The 19,189-nt window shown below is 37.9% G+C and overlaps 1 protein-coding gene across 2 annotated transcripts in view; it reads right to left on the bottom strand.

Annotated features, from left to right (window-relative positions):
• Positions 1-464: 464 nt before the first annotated feature.
• UPF2 (UPF2 regulator of nonsense mediated mRNA decay) overlaps positions 465-19,189 on the bottom strand; it is a 108,323-nt gene continuing 89,598 nt past the window's right edge. For both annotated transcript variants that reach the window (XM_084875639.1, XM_084875640.1), the window contains exons 19-22: positions 18,757-18,924; positions 12,903-13,044; positions 10,447-10,567; positions 465-1,749 (exon numbers count right to left, since the gene is read on the bottom strand). In XM_084875639.1, the coding sequence (XP_084731765.1) occupies positions 1,740-1,749; positions 10,447-10,567; positions 12,903-13,044; positions 18,757-18,924 (441 nt within the window). In that variant the 3' untranslated portion in view covers positions 465-1,739. The remainder of the gene's footprint in view (positions 1,750-10,446; positions 10,568-12,902; positions 13,045-18,756; positions 18,925-19,189) is intronic.

The raw sequence follows: 19,189 nt of genomic DNA, 5'->3' as shown, positions 1-19,189 counted from the left end.
ATTTTAGCAATAGTGATTGCAGGCACTCCTTTGGTATACATGTAAGCAAGCCCTGGAATGAACACCTAGAAAGAAATGGAAAACAATGGTTCTTGTGATTCCTTTCTGAGTTGCCTGCCTTTCAAAGGCTTTTATCACCCAGGTTTGCACACATTCTGGTAAAAACATAAACACTCCTCATGTTAGACGTGCTGTGCCAACATTTTCTAATTAGCTTTAAGCCTATTTGTTCACTGGACTCCACAGGATACTTTTTGTACTGACCCAAAGGTAAGCTAATAACTCAGGCACCTAGGAAAACAATGCAAATACAGAATGCTAAAGTGAGAGCAACAATACTAGTGAGATGCTGAAGAAATCTGAGACAACTTTAGAAAGGATGAAGATGACCTTGAAAGATACTGATTTATCCATTTAGTAGGTTTCCAAAACCAAAACCAAATAAAACCCAACCACAGCATATCTAAATTACAACACTTTATTGCAGCATCGGCAAAGGTCAGATTTCTGAAGCTGGTGAAGATTGGGCAGCATTTCCATGTGAAATGTTACAACTTTACAAGTTTTGTTTCTTATTCAATTCTACATGCAGAAACTGAAACATGGTAAAAGAAAAAATGCAAAATAGCTAGAAAAAAGATGTAATCAAGTTGTAGCATACAGATGTGCTCTTTAACTAAATTTACTATGCCTATTGAAAAGCAAACGAAAGACAACTATCCTAATAAATTAACAGATTGCCAGAAACAGACTAAGAACCCTCATTTCTATTTGGGGGGGAGGGAGAAGGAACAAAACAAAACAAAAACAAAAAGCAAAATAAAAGCTCTACTGTTTCCATACTTTGTTTAGAGACAAAGGCTGTAAACCCATGAAGGTCAACAAAATCTTCTGATCCACTTCTTGCTGTCCTTCGTCCATTTTCTGTGACATGCTGACTGGCACATTTGTTTTCAATGATACTTACAATGGGCTCAGAATCCCTTTACTCAGGCTGGTGTGACTTCCCTAAGTCATCTGAATCCATGCTCTTTGTAATACTAACAGTCTTTCACATTTTTCTTTTACCCAAATGGGCAATTTTATATCACTGACTCTTGATGGATAAAACTGATTTTTGTCCCTCATCCCTTGTTCCTCTTGAAACAGATTCCTAAACAAAAGCCTTCCTGGTGGATTATCTGATACTTTGATATTTTTCATCATTTTGTTGTCCTGCATGTAAGTTTTTACTAGAAGATTTTACTGCTTGCGCTATACTTTCCTACTGTAGTTCTGGAGCCCCCAAATGTATCTTCTTCCAACATGGGATGTTCAATTCAGAGACACTGTAACTCAAATCAAGTTTAAAACTCAAGTTCATTTCCCCCTTACCATTACCATTACAATCACTTCTTCTCAGGCTCAGTCATCTCACTGACGCTCTTCTTTCTGGGTGTAACTGCTCAGTAGTCAAGTTAACCATCTCATGTCTTGACTGCCATTCTCAGAGAAGATTAACCCTCACGTGATTTCCATTACAAAAGGCCGTTTATGCCCTATCTGGAAGCGGCTTGTTCCGGTGTTGGCAGAGGCTGCTGTTTCTGCCTCATGGCCCCAGCCTGTCCCAGGTTGTTCAGATTCGCAACTCTCTAGACCGACATGCTGAGATGTGTCCACTGCTCTCATTCAATTGCTGGAGGACTCCACTATCCACAACATCAGATACAGGACCTAATGAAATGACACGTGCTGCTGGATCAACGTCTCCTAGAAGCACAAACAGGGCAAGGTTAAAGAACTAGTACCGAGGACAAACCCCTGGTAAGAAAAGAACCCCTGAATTCCACCAGTCACTGTTTACTGTAAATTAATCAATGCTTTTTAAGGAGTACACAAACTCCTATTGGATTAAGACAATAGAATCCTGAAAGGGGGCTCTAAAAAAAGTAATTCTGACAGTGATCCAGTTATCTTTTCTACAACTACTTTCTAAGATGCTGAGAATTCGTGATTTTTGTTATGGTTGAATTGTGTACTCCCAAGTCATGCTGAGTTCTAAATTCTTGGCACCTCAGGAAGTGACCTTCTTTTGAAATAGGGTCATTACAGATGTAATCAGCCAAAACCGGTTTGGCTCAGTTGATAGAGCATCGGCCTGCGGACTGAAAGGTCCCAGGTTAGATTCCGGTCAAGGGCATGTACCTTGGTTGCAGGCACATCCCCAGTAGGGGGTGTGCAAGAGGCAGCTGAGTGATGATTCTCTCTCATCGATGTTTTTAACTCTCTATCCCTCTCTCTTTCTCTCTGTAAAAAAAAAAAAAAAAAAAAAAAAAAAAAAAAAAAAAAAAATCAATAAAAAATATATTAATTTAAAAAAAAAAAAAAAGAAAGAAAGAAGAAGAGGCCACATCAGAGTAGGATGGGCCCCTAATCCAGTATAACCATGTCCTTAGTACAAGGGGATTTTGCACACACACAAGCAGAATGCCACATGCTGAACAGCATGCTGTTAAACAATGATTGGGTTACCAAAGAGATCAAAGAAGAAATTAAAAATATCCTAGAAACCAATGACATTAAAAACACAACAATCCAAAATCTATGGGACACAATGAAAGCAGTCCTGAAAGGGAAGTTTATTACTCTACAGGCCTACCTCAAAAAATGAGAAAAAATGGTAGTAAATCATCTAACTCTATAATTTAAAGAATTAAAAAGAACAAGAAAAGACCAGAGTGAGCACAGGAAGGAGATAATAAAGAACAGAGCAGAAATAAATGACATAGAGACACAAAAACAACAACAACAATACAAAATATCAATGAAACCAAGAGCTGGTTCTTTGAAAGGATAACAAGATTGATGGACCTCTAGCCAGGCTCACCAAGAAGCAGAGAGAGAGGACCCAAATAAACAAAATCAGAAATGAAAGAGGTGAAATAACAACAGACCCCACAGAAATACAAAGAATTGTTAAAAAAAAATACTATTCCAACAAACTAGACAACATGGAGGAAATGGACATATTCTTAGAAAAATACAACCTTCCAAAACTCAATCAAGAAGAATCTAAAAATCTCAATAGACTGATAACTATGGAAAAAATTGAAGCAGTCATCAAAAAGCTTCCAGCAAACAAAAGCCCGGGGCCAGATGGCTTCACAGGGAAGTTTTACCAAACATTCAAAGAAGAACTAAGAACTAAAACCTATCCTCCTCAGACTATTCCAAAAAATTTAAGAGGAAGGAACACTTCCAAGCTCCTTCTATAAAGCCAGCATCACCCTAATACCAAAACCAGATAAAGACAACTCAATGAAGGAGAATGACAAGCCAATATCCTTCATGAACATGAATGCCAAAATCCTCAACAAAATTCTAGCAAATCGGATCCAAGCAGCACATAAGAAAGATCATACACCATGACCAAGTAGGATTTATCCTGAGGATGCAAGGATGGTACTATACCCACAGATCAATAAATGTGATGCATCACAAACAAATTGAGAGATAAAAATCACATAGTCATATCAATTGATGCAGAAAAAGCATTTGACAAAATCCAAAACACCCTTTTTTGATAAAAACTCTCAGCAAGGTGGGAATAGAAGGATCATACCTCAACATAATAAAAGCTATATATGATAAACCCACAGAAAGCATCATACTCAATGGGCAAAAACTAAAACCATTTCCCCTAAGAACAGGAATAAGTCAGGGATCCCCACTCTCACCACTCCTGTTCAACATAGTACTGGAAGTTCTAGCCATTGTGATTAGACAAGAAGAAGAAATAAAAGGCATCCAAATTGGAAAAGAATAAGTAAAACTGTCCTTATTCGCAGATGGCATGATACTGTACATAGAAAACTCTAAAGATGCCATCAAAAATTATTAGACTTTCCGAAACCGGTTTGGCTCAGTGGATAGAGCGTTGTTCTGCGGACTGAAGGGTCCCATGTTTGATTCCGGTCAAGGACATGTGCATTGGTTGCAGGCACATCCCCAGTAGGCAGGAGGCAGCTGATCGATGACTCTCTCTCATCGATGTTTCTAGCTATCTCTCTCCCTTCCTCTCTGTGAAAAATCAATAAAATATATTTAAAAAAATTATTAGACTTAATAAATGAATTCGGCAATGTAGCAGGATACAAAATTAATGCCAAGAAATCTATGGCTTTTCTATACACCAATAGTGAACTTACAGAAAGAGAAACTAGGAAAGCAATCTCATTTACCAAAAAAATTAAAGATACCTAGGAATAAACTAACTACAGAGGTAAATGACCTATACGTGGAAAACTACAGGACACTGAAGAAAGAGATAGAGGAGACATAAACAGATGGAAGAACATACTGTGTTCATGGATTGGTAGAATCAACATCATTAAAATGTCCATAATACCCAAAGCAATCTACAGATTCAATGCACTTCCCATTAAAATACCTATGGCATATTTCACAGACCTAGAACAAACTTTCCAAAAATTCATCTAGAATAAAAATAAAAAAAAATAAAAAAAAAAGACCCCAAGACCCCGAATAGTTGCAGCAACCCTGAGAAAGAAGAACAAAGTAGGTGAGATCGCAATACCAGATATCAAGCTGTATTATAAAGCTACTGTTCTCAAAACAGCCTGGTGCTGACACAAAAACAGACAGATAGATCAATGGAATAAAGAACCCAGAAATCTACCCAAACCACTATGCTCAATTAATATTTGACAAAGGAGGCATGAACATACAATGGAGTCAAGACAGTTTCTTCAATAAATGATGTTGGGGAAATTGGACAGATACATGAAAAAAAAAAAAAAAATGAAATTAGACCACCAACTTACACCATACACAAAAATAAACTCAAAATGGATAAAGGACTTAAACATAAGATGGGAAACCTTAAAAATATTAGAGGAATCCATAGGCAACAAAATCTCAGACATATGCTGAGGCAATTTCTTCACAGATACTGCTCCTAGAGCAATGGAAACTAAGGAGAAAATAAACAAATGGGACTAAATAAAAATAAAAAGTTTTCCACAGCAAAAGAAGCCATCAACAAACAACAAGAAAGCCCACTGCATGGGAGAACATATTTGCCAATGTTATCACCAATAAGATTTTAATCTCCAACATTTACAGGGAACTCATACAACTTAACAAAAAGGAAGATAACAACCCAATCAAAAAATGGGCAAAGGACCTAAATAGACACTTGTCAAAAGAAGACAGAAGGAAGGCCAAGAGACATATGAAAACATGCTCAAAGTCATTGATTATCCAAGAGATGCAAATCAAAATGACCATCTCACACCTGTCAGACTGGCTATCATCAACAAATGACATGTGCTGGTAAGGATGCGGAGAAAAAGGAACCCTTGTGCACTTCTGGTAGGAATGCAGACTGGTGCAGCCACTGTGGAGAACAGTATGGGGTTTCCTCAAAAAACTGAAAATGGAACTCCCATTTGACCCAATAATCCCACTTCTAGGAATATATCCCAAGAAACCAGAAACACCAATCAGAAGAGATATATTCACCATAGCTAAGATTTGGAAACAACCTAAGTGCCCATCAGCAGATGAGTGGATTAAAAAACTATGGCACATCCACACAATGGAATGCTAAGCTGCAGTAAAAAAGGAATTCTTACCATTTGCAACAGCATGGATGGAACTGGAGAGCATTTTGCTAAGTGAAATAATCCAGTCAGAGAAAAATAAATATCACATGATCTCATTCATTTATGGAATATATTGAACAACATAAAGTGATGAACAAAAACAGATCCAGTAACAGAGAAGCATCAATCATACCATCAAACCTCGGAGGGAAGGTAGGGGAGGGTAAGGGGGAGAGATTAAGCAAAGGACTTGTATGCATGCATATAAGCATAACCAATGGACACAGACAACAGAGGTGTAAGGGCATGAGTGGGGAGGGCAATGGGGGATAAGGACACATATATTATACCTTAATTAAAGAAATTTTTTTTAAAAAAATTGTAAAAAAAGAATACTTTAAATAAGTTCAATGAATGATAGGTAAAAAAAAAATGATCCTAGTCCTTGGTAAATAAGACACATTTATATCCTTATAGTGTAGGGGGTGCCACTTAACTAGTTTATAAGCAAACAATGATTGTGAGAGATTTAAAAATGTAAGAGTCCAAAAAGTACTTACAATTTACACTCTGGATTCCAGAGGGATTCTATTTTTTTTTTTTAAATATATTTTATTGATTTTGTACAGAGAGGAAGGGGGAGAGAGAGTTAGAAACATCGATGAGAGAGAGTCATCGATCAGCTGCCTCTTGCACACCCCCTACTGGGAATATTTTAAAGTTTAAGGAGCAGGGATGCAGTCCATATGAATTTGCAGCATATAAATCACATTAGTACTAACACCTACCAAAGATGCTAAGTTATAGTTTTTCAACACTATCAGAGTGGAAAACAACCTTGTTATGCACTATAAGATACCCAGATAATTGTTTACTTAGAGCATTTCTGCTATTTTTAACTTGTTATAAACAAATGTTAGAGCATTACTACCCCATGAGAAAGACTGAGATTTTAATTTATAGTCTCTTTCAATCCTTATTAGAAAATGAAAAAAGCCATAACACCTCAGAGCCTTATCAAAATCCACAGGTAAGAAAAACATTAAGCTGCTTTGATAACCAGTTTCTAAATAAATTTCCCTTTATCTGCCATATAACATCAACAATATTAACATTTTTAAAAAGCACTAGCCAAGTTAGGAGCCAAATTGAAAACAGTTTTGAGACCTCATTCACAGAATTTTCTTTTCAATCCTTTAAATAGGAATTCCCCACTCAGCATGTTCTCCTGAAGACATCTGGTGAACCACTGCTCTACATATATATCTTTCTGCTAAGTCTGGCCCAGTGTTAAAAATAAAACAAAGAGGCGCCAAACCGCCAGGGAAATCCACCCCATCAGTTAGTATGACTACACATTTGTTCACTTAAAAGTTTAAAAAACATTTGGTGCTCAACAGACTAAAAAACTCATATTTACATGTCTGCTTGTTCTACACTGCTATCACCACTGGCTTTGAAAATATCACAATAGTTGGCAGAGAACCATTTTCAAGAGTGATGGACAAGTTAGGATTTTATTTTTTGGGTTATGATTTTAAAAAGATATTTAAACCAGGTACTGAGGGTAGATCAAGAGTTGGGATTCTCACAAAATCATGAAATAAGGAAAAAAGCCAGGGAACAGAACATGTGGGAAAAGTTTATTAAATGACTACACATAGACTTATAAAAGGCCCTTTGTTCATTCAACAAATATTTACTAAGCATCTATGTGCTAGGCACTAAAAGCTTTGCCTTTGCCCCCATTCATTCAACCTCATGGAGAACATAAGCAAGCTAGCAAGTGATTGGCAGTGTCTTTGGAAAGACCCTGAGCCAGGACAGCAAGTACATACTGACGTATGTCAGACTTCAGAATACCAAGGAGATACCTGCTGGAGGAGCAGTGTGGTCCAGAGATAAAGCACGAGAGGGTTCCAAACAGAGGAAGGTGAAAAGATGGTAAAAGAACTAAAAGGCCAGCTTGGTTGGGAGTGGGGGGGAGGGGGAGAAATAGCAGGAGATAAAACCAATAATGTAGTACACTCTCAACCTGTTAACCAAGTAGAGGAGTTAGGACTTTCTCCTATAAGCCACGAGGACCCACTGAAGAGCTCACATAATCAGACAGCAGATTTCATTTTAGAAAGAACACTGTGGGTACAGCAGAGACAATAAAATAGAAGGGGTTGAAATTGAAGATTAAGAAGTAGATCAGGAGGCTGCTGGCAATAATGCAATGGTGATGATAGCTGGATCTAGAATCTTGCAGTAGAAGTGGAATAAAATAGGAAAGTGTAAGAGCTATTCAGCAGTAGAATTAGAGAATTTGTTAATTAACTAGATATGGAAATTGATGGAGAGAGGAACTAAACTAAAAACCTCCATTTGTAGTCTGGACAACTGGGTAGGCAGTGTTTCTATTCACTAAGCCAGAGAACAGAGAAGCAGAGCAGCTGGGGGTTAGGGACATAGTGATGTTTATGCTCCTATGAGACATCTAGGTGGCCATCTAGAAGATAGTTGGATATATAGTCAGAAAACAAAGACATAGCATCTCTAGGCAGAGGCAAGTCCAGAAAGGAGTAAGGAGACAGAAGTAGGATGAGTCAGTGAAAGAAAAGAAAGACCAGAAGACAGCAGAGCCAAGTGAAGTGAAGAGAGTGTGCCAAGAAGAAAAGGTCCATATGCTAAGTGCTCTGACAGCCTAAAAGACTCCTGAATGAAGCATTCAGAGGCAGCTTGGTGGCTGAAAGGCAGTTTCAGTGAAAAGGCAGGAAGACAGCAGACTTCAGTGAGCCTCACAATGTGACGTGAGAAAGAACAAATGTGGCCAATTCTTCCAATTTGCCTAACTAGGGGCAGGCAGAGCTGGAGGGAGGAAAGAAAAACAAATTTTAACAAAAAATTTTGAAAAACTGCTGCCAAATTAAGAAAGGCATGCCTTTGTACTCATACATACATCCATTATAACATATAAGTTTACACTACTGTTTTCCAATATTTTTGTTTCCTATTGCATAAGAAATGTTTGGTACTTAACAGACTTTCAATCAATGATTTTTTAAAGAAATATACGACTAGGGAAGAATTAGCTCTCTCAAGTTACCTGTACTTGGTTTTCCAGTGGACTATATAAATAGACCGAAAGTTAACACGTTTTCCCCCCCTGACTTTTCAATTTTCCATAATGCAGGGCTGAATCCCTGGTAGGTGCTGGATGCATGTAAGTTGAGAGGAGCAAACCCTACTGCAGATATCAATTGTGTATCACCCAATGCATTACAAATTAGGAAGATGCTACACTTGCAATATGGACAGGTGAACTTGATAGAGAACATCAATATAAGAATATTCTAACAGTTCTTTTCTCCAATCACCAGACAAAAAAAGGAAACAGGTATTATCAAGAATACTGTGGTATATATTTAATGCTACTCTAAAAAAATATAAAAGCAGGAAACTAATATTCCCATGGCATGTTAACCTAGCTAGCTGCTTCTACATTTTGGCAGCAATAAAAGGTTTTATTAAAGAACTTTAATGAAATTTGGATATTAAATATAACCTAATATCTTACTATGCTTAATTAGATGGGTTTGTATAGCATTTCTTTTCCTTCCTCCCTCCCCCAGCATTTCTAAAAACATTACAGCTAGTAGACATTAAAAACAGATCCCCAGCCGAAACCGGTTTGGCTCAGTGGATAGAGGATCGGTCTGTGAACTGAAAGGTCCCAGGTTTGATTCCGGTCAAGGGCATGTACATTGGTTGCAGGCACATCCCCAGTAGGGGGTGTGCAGGAGGCAGCTGATCGGTGTTTCTCTCTCATAAATGCTTTCTATCCCTTTCCCTTCCTCTCTGTAAAAAAATCAATAAAATATATATTAAAAAAAAAACCACAAAAACAGATCCCTAAACAGTCATGACAAACCAATTTTCAAAATTTCAATTAGATTCAAGTTGCCTGAACATACAGTTCAAAGAAAACCATCATCAGGAACACACAAGTATATTAGTGAGTAAAAGATACAGGCTTAAAGAACATCTGCATTTTCGAGACTCTCCTCAACAATGAGTTACTCCTGCTACTCCAACACACTTCCTTCTACACCTGTTCATCTGGCCTCCAAATAAGGTGACATCTTGGGTCTGTTGTATATCCTCAGTCTCAATACTAATATTCAAGAGAGAGCTCAGTAAGAGCAGCAAAGCCAATGGCACTTTGGGTCCTAACCCAACAACAAGAAAATTGAGTTGATGGTTTAAGTTTTAGGTGACCTCCCAAAAAATCTTTGGATAATTTTATTCTTTAAAAGTAGATTTTAAAAAGAGGCTTTATTAGGGAACATTTTCTATGTGAAATTCCTTATAGAGTTTTAATTATTTAAGGTTTAGCAATTCAAGTTAAAGTAGAAATAACATAAATCCCAGCAGGACATTTCATCATTTAACAAATAAAATAACACAAAACAAACTCAACCTGCTTGCTATACTTTCAAGTTTTTTTAAACATTAAGATGACTAAACACTGACCTGAGAGAGCCTAACACAAAGCCTACGATTTCTCTCAGACTAATATATAAACCAGTCTTCTCTAAAAATGCAAAAGAAAACCAACCTTAAAAACAGAAAAGACCCCTTGGGAGAGTGAAAGCCAACATCAGTGTGGCTGAAATCAAGACTTAAAAAACCAAACACCTGTAACTATTTTATAAATAAGTTTTCTTTTCTTAAATACCTATAACATGAAGACTTTACCATTTTGCTAATAATTAGGTCTTTATCATGAACAATAATCCAGAATTACCTAATTTATACACAGAAGAGCTAAGGGAGAACTGAGAGACAGTCATACCTCCCACCAGTCTTAAAGATTAGATCCGCATTAGGTGCTCCCTTTGGATGTTGGTAACGGGGCCTCCGCTCACGATTGGTGTTTGCTGGAGCTGGGCGCTGGGCAAGAGACTGCAGCATTTCTGTCATGAGGAGCAAAATAGAAAAGGTGGTGAACTCTGGTAAACGTTCTCTCCCATGAAGCATAAAACACCCCAGAGAGATCACGTGTATTAGTTCAGTCATGTTGCTGACTAAAGAAAATGACAGTTAAACAGATTAAAATGATTAAATACTGAAAGATCACATCAAGAAATGAGATTTGCTCTTTAAAATCCAATGTCTCCATTACTGTCAATTTGGCCTTTATAGTAAGTATCTTGTGAGGCAGTAAAAGAGTATGAGATATAGTAATACTGTTTTTGGAACAGGATAATGTTGGTTCTGCTGTTAATTAGTTGTGGGACTTTGAATTCAGTTTCCCTAAATATAAAATGTGAATAATAATCATTTATAGAACTGTGAGGATTAACTGCTTTGAAAAAGTACATAAAACAGTATCTGGTCTATAGTTATACTGAATATTAGCTATTATTGTTTACTAGAGGCCTGGTGGGGTCCCTCAGCCTGGCCTGCAGGGATCAGGCCAAAACCAGCTCTCTGACATCCCCCGAGGGGTCCCAGATTGCAAAAGGGTGCAGGCCAGGCTGAGGGACCCCACCAATGCACGAATCCATTAAACCAGGCCTCCAACATCCCCCGATAGGTCCGGAATGCAGGTGACGCAGATTCGGGTCCAACAGTGCCCCAGCAGCAACCTAACCCACGGCTGATTCCACAAGGAATCAGGCTCCCTCCTCTACTGGTCAGAGCGTCTGCTCCTGGTGTTCATTGTGCATCACAGCTACTGAGCAAACGGCCAACGGTCAGATGGTCACTTAGGTTTTTATATGTGTAGTTTATTAAAAATGCTGTCTAACCGAAACCGGTTTGGCTCAGTGGATAGAGCGTCAGCCTGCTGACTGAAAGGTCTCAGGTTCGATCCCCATCAAGGGCATGTACACTGGTTGCAGGCACATCCCCAATAGGGGGTGTGTAGGAGGCAGCTGGCCAATGATTCTCTCTCATCAATGTTTCTAACTCTCTATCCCTCTCTCTTCCTCTCTAAAAAATCAATAAAATATATTGGGGGGAAAAAGAAAAATAAAAAGAATGCTGTCTATCCAGACAATGAGGGGGGAGTGAGGGGAGTAAAGGTCTGGGGTGGGGGTGGGTCTGAGCTGGTGGGGGTCAATGAGAGGAAAGGGGGACACATGCAATACTTTCAACAATAAAGAATTATATTATTTTTAAAAAGAATGCTGTCCATCAACTGGAAGAGGAGATGCTAGAAGTGAGATTTAAAGACAGAAACTGAGTGTTTATTTACACAACAATCGCTTGCACAAAAAGGCATTTTGCCAGCCTGGCCAGTGTCAGTCAGTTGTTGAGCATCAACCTATGAACCACGGAGGGCACAGTTCGATTCAAGTTAGGGCATATTCCTGGATTGTGGGCTCAATAGCCAGTAGGGAGCATGCAGGAGGTAGCCAATTGATGATTATCTCTCATCACTGATGTTTGTATCTCTCTCCCCCTCTCTGAAATCAATAAAATAAAATTTCTTTTAAAAAGCAGTTTGTCAGTATAATATTATATAAGCAACTATATTTTGGCTCTAAAATCTGGGTGCCACAGAGATGCCAAAAAGATGGCTTATGAGATATCCATGGATTCTTTGCATAAAGTTCCAGTTAATCCAAGAATATTAAGTATCTATAATAATCTATAATAATAAAGGCATAATATACTAATTAGACCAGACATCCTTCCAGACAACTTTCCAGGCGAAACCAAGCTGAGAGGGAAGCCCAGGTCCTGGGAGCCTGCTGGTGGCTGGAAGGAAGCTCAGGTCCCAGTTGCTGGAGGTAAGCCCAGGTACCGGGTGTTAGAGGAAAGCGGTGCCAGCAGCCAGGGGAAGGAAGGCCTACTCTTGCACAAATTTCGTGCATTGGGCCTCTAGTGTCTATATAAAAGTAGAGCTCTAATTTGAGCATACCCTCAAATATGAAGGAATATGGGTTCCTCAAGACCAGGATTTCCAAACAGGCAAAAAGAGATCATAAATATTTGTTGAGTAAATTTGCTCACAGTTTGGCTGACATGATTAAAAATTGATTATCTCACTTGCAAACATAGCTCTATTGGTATGGAATCTGAGTTATGGAATTAGCAAATTATGATGACAATTATTTTTATTTTATAAATAGGTGAGAGAAAAATGAAGATAGAAGGGACAAAAAAAAAAAACATTCAACTTCTCAGACTAAATATATATAAACATGATATGGAAAGGTCAACATGATGTTTATTTTCTATATTTTAAAAGACCTAAAAGAATCAAATATTTCTACTTCTGTCCTTTAAATGATTTTATACCTTGATAATCTTCTTGTTCTTGTCGTTCATTGATATCTAGCGTGAGCTTTTTCATTCTCATCCTTTCTTCCTGTTCTGCCTGTTGCTGGTTCCAATGATTTGCAGCAAGTTGGGAAGACATGGGTACATTAAGGATCTTAAACTGAGGGGGGAAAAAGGAAAAAACAAATGACTTGAGAAAATCAAGAGGGGAAAAAAAGATTTCAAATAAAATAACAAGAAGAATTAAATGAATTTAGAAAAAAAAATAATGTCTTTCCTTTCCCATAAGTCAGTAAAGACAGTAAAATCTAAGAACATACACAGAAAATAGTACTACTTTATTAGAGACAAACCTATTAGATTTGGATGGGAAGTGGAGGCCATCAAGTTCAACCTCCATGAAAAGCAGAAGCTCCTCTTCCCTGCACCCTGCTTGGCAGCACACACCTAGCAATGAGAGCATTTCCATTTTGTAGACCTTCTCATATAATTGTCAGAAAGGCTTTATGTAGCAAACTGTAATCTGTATCCTTTTCATTTCTATGCTCTGGAACCAGTTTTGCCCTCCTGAACAACACTGAACAAATCTAGTCCACCTTCAGTATTAACAGACCTTCATAATTCTCAAGATAGCTGTGATGCTGGAAAGAAGGAAGAGTTAAGGAACTGACATACAAGATCTATTTCAGTTATGCAAGAGAGTCCTTATCTATGGAATGTTTTTGTTTTCAGCAGGATGTCCTTGGTTTATAATTGCACAAGGTATACAAAATAAGATAAAACCTATAAATATATGGAAATTGTTAAGTAAGCTATGCAACTATCTGAGTAATAAATGGAGATGTTTTGTAGCCTAAATTCTCTCTGCTGTGTATAATTTGCACCCTCTCATTATAGAGTCCTCCTCTAACACTCTGAACTAAAGGAATGTCTGATGCAGAAAGGAAAGACATGGAGAGCTGTGCTCAGGATCCCAGACTTCTGCCTGCGTGACCTATGCTTTTAAATGCCTGCATCCTTAAAATTATTAGTAAAGCTTAAAACTGCATAAGAATGCTAATCCATGCCCTAACTGGTTTGGCTCAGTAGACAGAGTGTTGGCCTGCAGACTCAAGGGTCCCAGGGTAGAAATGCTTTCCAACCAGTAGGTTAGCTTGCTGCTGGGGTCCGGTTGATCGGGACTGAGTGAGACAGGCTGAACATGCCCTGGAGCCCTCCCCCAGTCCCTCCTCAGATGGCCAACCTCCGGTGTCCCTCCCTGGCCCCGATCATGTACTGGTGGGGTCCCTCAGACTGGCCTGTGCCCTCCTGCAATCCAGGACCCCTTGAGGGGTGTCAGAGAGCCGGTTTTGGCTTGAGGTCAGGCTGAGGAACTCCACTAATGCACAAATTCGTGCACCAGGCCTCTAGTTATAAATAAATGACAAAAACACTTTATGACCTGATACAAGTTTTACAAAAGGGAAAGTTCTCATGTAGTATGTGCTTTACAAGAATAGAAAAGAGGGAGCACAAGAGACAAATTTCCTGATGCCATCCTCTCCAGTGCCTTTGACATACTGATATACTTTTAAAAGAGAGGTTCTTCTTATAGCAAGATAGATGGCAAAAACAATAGTCACTCAATTAGATTTCCTGGAATATGATAATGGGTAATGGTGATTTACACTGTATTTTAAAGCTACTTCAATTAATAAAATAAACTGATGAACAAAACTGGTCCAGAGGTATGGCTGCATGGAACAGACTGATATATCTCAGAGGGGAGGTGGGTGTAAGGGACAGAAACAGATTAACCAAAGAACTTAATATGCATATCTGTGCAGCTCATGGGTATAGATAGCAGTGGTGAAGGCCTGGGGTGGGGCAGGGAGTTGGGTGGAAGAGGATAAGTGGGGGGAAATGGGGAATATCTTTAAAACTGTCAAAATAAAAAATAAATTTAGCCCAGATGGCATGGCTGAGTGGTTGAACATCAATCTATGAACCAGTAGGTCACGGTTCAATTCACAGTGAGGGCACATGCCCAGGTTGCAGGCTCCATCCCCAGTGTGGGGCATGCAGGAAGCAGCCAATCAATGATTCTCTCATCACTTACATTTCTATCTCTCTCTCCCCTTCTCCCTAAAATCAAAACAAATATGTTAAAAATAAATTTAAAAACAAAACTACTTCATAACTGTAGCTGAAATTGCAGAAAAAATACATATATGTATCCAAACACATAGACATAATCCCAAGTTACTATGACAGATAGTATCAGTTACTCCAGTCAAAAGATATGTAAAACAAATAATGATTCCTTATAAATATTAACTGAAAAAAGGGTTGTTTACAAGCATTAAACTATAATATATTGTGCATTTGTTTAAAATAATAAAATAGCTTTATAACATAATGATTTTATTAATTTAAAACATTTAAGTAATCAAAACATTTTATTTCAACTCAGTATTCTAATTTATAAATATTAAACCTAGATAAAATATCAATAGAATTATCCTTCTTTCTTTCTACCTACTCACCTCAGTGGTATAAATTTGTATTTTCCTAATGACTACAGGAGAAAGTTATTTCTGAGTACAAATTTGTACACAAAGAGATCTTTCACTTAAGAACCAAAGATTCCTATAAAGGCAACACATTTCACATTTCTAGAAAAACCGTTGCACCAAAAGGGCCAACACCCAAAACGCAAATAAAGAAATAAAAACCTGAACAAAATGTATTTTCTTTTTCAGACCACAAAAGAGCAGTGATGTTTCTCAAATAATGTTCATAAAGTTGAACCTTTTCCAAAATTCCAAATAAAGTTTGAGTTGAAAATGTACTTAATAACCAAGTATTTTGAACTCTCATTTCATGTTTGAGAATGTTTTTTAATAAAGTTCAATAAAACTGTTTTCTTAAAAATTAAACAAAATTTCCCATTTTAAGAAGGACTTCTACTCATTTTGTATAAAGCTACAAGGGTTACACAGTATATAACCTACCCACTTTAAACTAAAAACATTCCTTTTAATAAATAAGTACACTGTCTTATTTTGAGCCATATGAGTTAGAATTTAAGTCTGCTGAAATAAATTTATTGTTCAAAGCTCAAAAGTATTTTTAAGAGAGGTTTTTTATTTCATTTCTGAAAAGGTCATATGGGGTAAACAAGTTGACAATGGTATAATGAATTTTCATGTGTGCCTCACAAAAGGGAGGGACAAATGAAAAACGTACCGTAAATAAAATTACTCTGTGTAATTATATTCCTTCAGTAGCTGCAAGAGCTACAAGGGAATAGGAACCAACGTACTGCTAACTGAAGTTATCAGTATTGCCCTTCACAATAACAAACACACCTTTTTTAACAGTGATGGTACATTTATACAATGGAAAACTACTCAGCCATAAAAAGGAAGAAAATTTTACTCTTTGCAACAGCATGGGTAGACCTGGAGAGTATTATGCTAATTGAAATAAACCAGGCAGAAAAAGATAAGCAACATATTTCACTCATATGTGGAACTTAATGAACTGAACTAACAAGCAAAATAGAGACAGACTTACAAAAAGCAGACAGTTCTTCTCGGTGGCAAGGGTGTTGGGGAGATAGAGGTATTGAGCAAAAAAGAAAAAATAGAGAAGGAACTCATAGACATAATGGTATGGTGATTGGGGAAGGTGGAAGGTGGAAGACGGTATAGGGCAGGGGTCCTCAAACTTTTTAAAGTGGGGGCCAGATCACGGTCCCTCAGAGAGCTGGAGGGCCGGACTATATGAACTACTAATTCCTAATTCCTACTAGTTTGAAGACCCCTGGTATAGGGGAATAAATAGTGAAGGGAAGGGAAAGGAGGAGAGGGGAGGAGAAAGGAGAGGAGGGGAGGGGAGAGGAGGGGAGGGGAGAGGAGGGGAGGAGAGAAGAGGGGAGGGAAGGGGAGGAAAGGGGAGGACAGGAGAGGAGAGGAGACGCCCTTTTTTTGGCACCCAAACATCTGGTATTAAGAACTGAAAGTTTTTTAAGAAAAATAAAACGAAGCAGTCCTAAAATGCAATGATAGAAATAAAAGTCGATCACAGAGAACATAGTCCCAAGAAAAGCAAAAAGTCTGAACTTTGAATATCCTGGTAACTGTGGTAAACTAGCAGTTCCATGTGTACTGAGGACAGCAATCGTGCAAAGTTCAAAGAATTCCTCATTTTTCCAGAGAATGAGTGGAGGACAAGCAAGAATTTAACCTTGATGTAAGGATGAGACAGGGTGAAACTTTCCTGAATGCACCATACTGGAGAATGAAGAATGAACTTATGAGTGGAAAGGAATTATGAACACAGTATCTGAAAAAGTTACAGCAGGGCTCTGAACCTAAGTCAAAGTTAACTATTAAAATGAGTCATGATATAAATCCTTTCCAATGTTCATTCCACATTCTAATTAACATATAGTTCTTGAATCACAAGATTTACCTGCACTACAGCAAAATAATGGTTTATTGTGCAACTTTAATCCTTTGTGTAAATATGAAATTACATAACAAAAGCAAAGATAAAATTTAGGCAATCATCTCTTTGAGAGTGCACTGGTAGGGAGGGAACAGAATATCCCTTCCACCATGAGATACCTTATTAGAGGTCTTCCCTGATCATCCACCTAAAATAGTAATCTCCCTCTCATGGCCCAACCCAGTCGATTTCTATCCTCTTATCTTGCTTTATTTTTCTTCATAGCAATTAGTATTTTATTGTCCGCCTTCCATAAATAGAATGAAATCTCCCAAAGAGAGGAGGGACTTTGCTTGCCTGCTGTATGTTCTACACATAGGATAATGTATGGTGTGTAGCAAGTAAACAATAAATATCTGTTAAATGACTATTTGAATGAGTGTGGGAGCCAGGTATTAAACTCTAAGAGAAGTTGTTGTACCTACCCTATTTCATAGAATCTAAGATTCTATTGTAAGATTATTTTACATACCACTAATCAGGAAAATGCTGTCAATTATCACGAGATTCTATCAACTTTAAGCAGCAACTTGATTTCAAAAATACTCCTACAGCACTGGTAATGCATGATATATCTTAGAGTGTGTCTGAGAGCTGGGCTTTATTTTCTTCATAGCACTTTTCACTATCTGCAAGTATATGATGTTTATCTATCTCCCTCAGCAGGATGTAAGCTGTCAATGTATGTATCCCTGAAGGAACAGCTTAACAGGGAAATGATTCTGAGGGCCATCTGTGAAGTACAGGAAAGAAGAGGGAAGCAATCTAAGGAGAATGGAGAAGCATCCAGAGTCAAAAAACAATTATTTTTAAGAAAAACCATAACAATTGAGCATTTCCTTTTTTTTCATTATCAACATATTTCATTTTTTTTTAATTTTTACTCATTTTTTTCTTAGAGAGAGGAAGGAAGAGGGTGTGTGTGGGGGGGGGCACGAGAGCGCGAAAGCGAAAGAAAGAAACATCAATTTGTTGTCCCACTTATTTATGCATTCATTGGTTGATTATTATATTGTATATGCACTAACTGGGGATGGAACCCGCAACCTTGGTGTATAGGGGCAACGCTTTAACCAACCCTTAGCTCCTGGGCAGGGCCTGAGCATTTTCTTGAGATGTATCTGTCCTCTTTGCCTTTCCCACTATGAGCATACTTAAGAACCTTCCCTACTGAAATAAATGTCCTTTCATTCAAAAATACCATTCTGTACAAGTCAGAGATGTGTCTTCTGAATATATACTAGATGAAATTATTTCTACCACTGAATACTTTCAACTCTTTTCCCCTTTTAGGCAAAAAACAATTTAGAACCTAAAAAATATAGTTACTCCTTCTACTTGATTCTATCAATCATGATAACAGAGGGCCGTTTCTTACCTGTTGTTTATTGCCTTTTCTAGTTAACATGACAAATGGCATTGTATCTGCAGATTCTGTCTCTCCTTCTCCACCACCAAGTGGAGGTCCTTTCCTCAGCTGACTTTTGAGATGCAAGGGAATAGCAACATCAAGTTGGTGCACTTTAACAGATTCGCCACTTCGTTGCTGAAAGACAGAAATGAAAAAATATAAATACTCCAAGGCACACTGATATATGTCAATATAAACTGCAAACAATTCATTCAGTGTTACATTTTTTCAAACACAATCATTAGAGTCTGAGTAATCTTTGTGCAGATGAAACCACTGGCCCCCAAACCCTTATTAACCCGTGAAGAACTGTGACTTGGCTCCAGGTTATCACTCCAGCCCCTCCATGCCAAACACACAATGTTGTTGCTTCTACTAAATTTCCCTGTTCCTGTAATGT

Source organism: Pipistrellus hanaki (genome assembly GCF_964339955.1).
Source record: "Pipistrellus hanaki genome assembly, chromosome: 1".
In the NCBI taxonomy this organism is placed as follows: domain Eukaryota; kingdom Metazoa; phylum Chordata; class Mammalia; order Chiroptera; family Vespertilionidae; genus Pipistrellus; species Pipistrellus hanaki.
The sequence above is the reverse complement of the archived record's forward strand: the minus strand, read 5'-3'. Positions and strand labels throughout refer to the sequence as shown.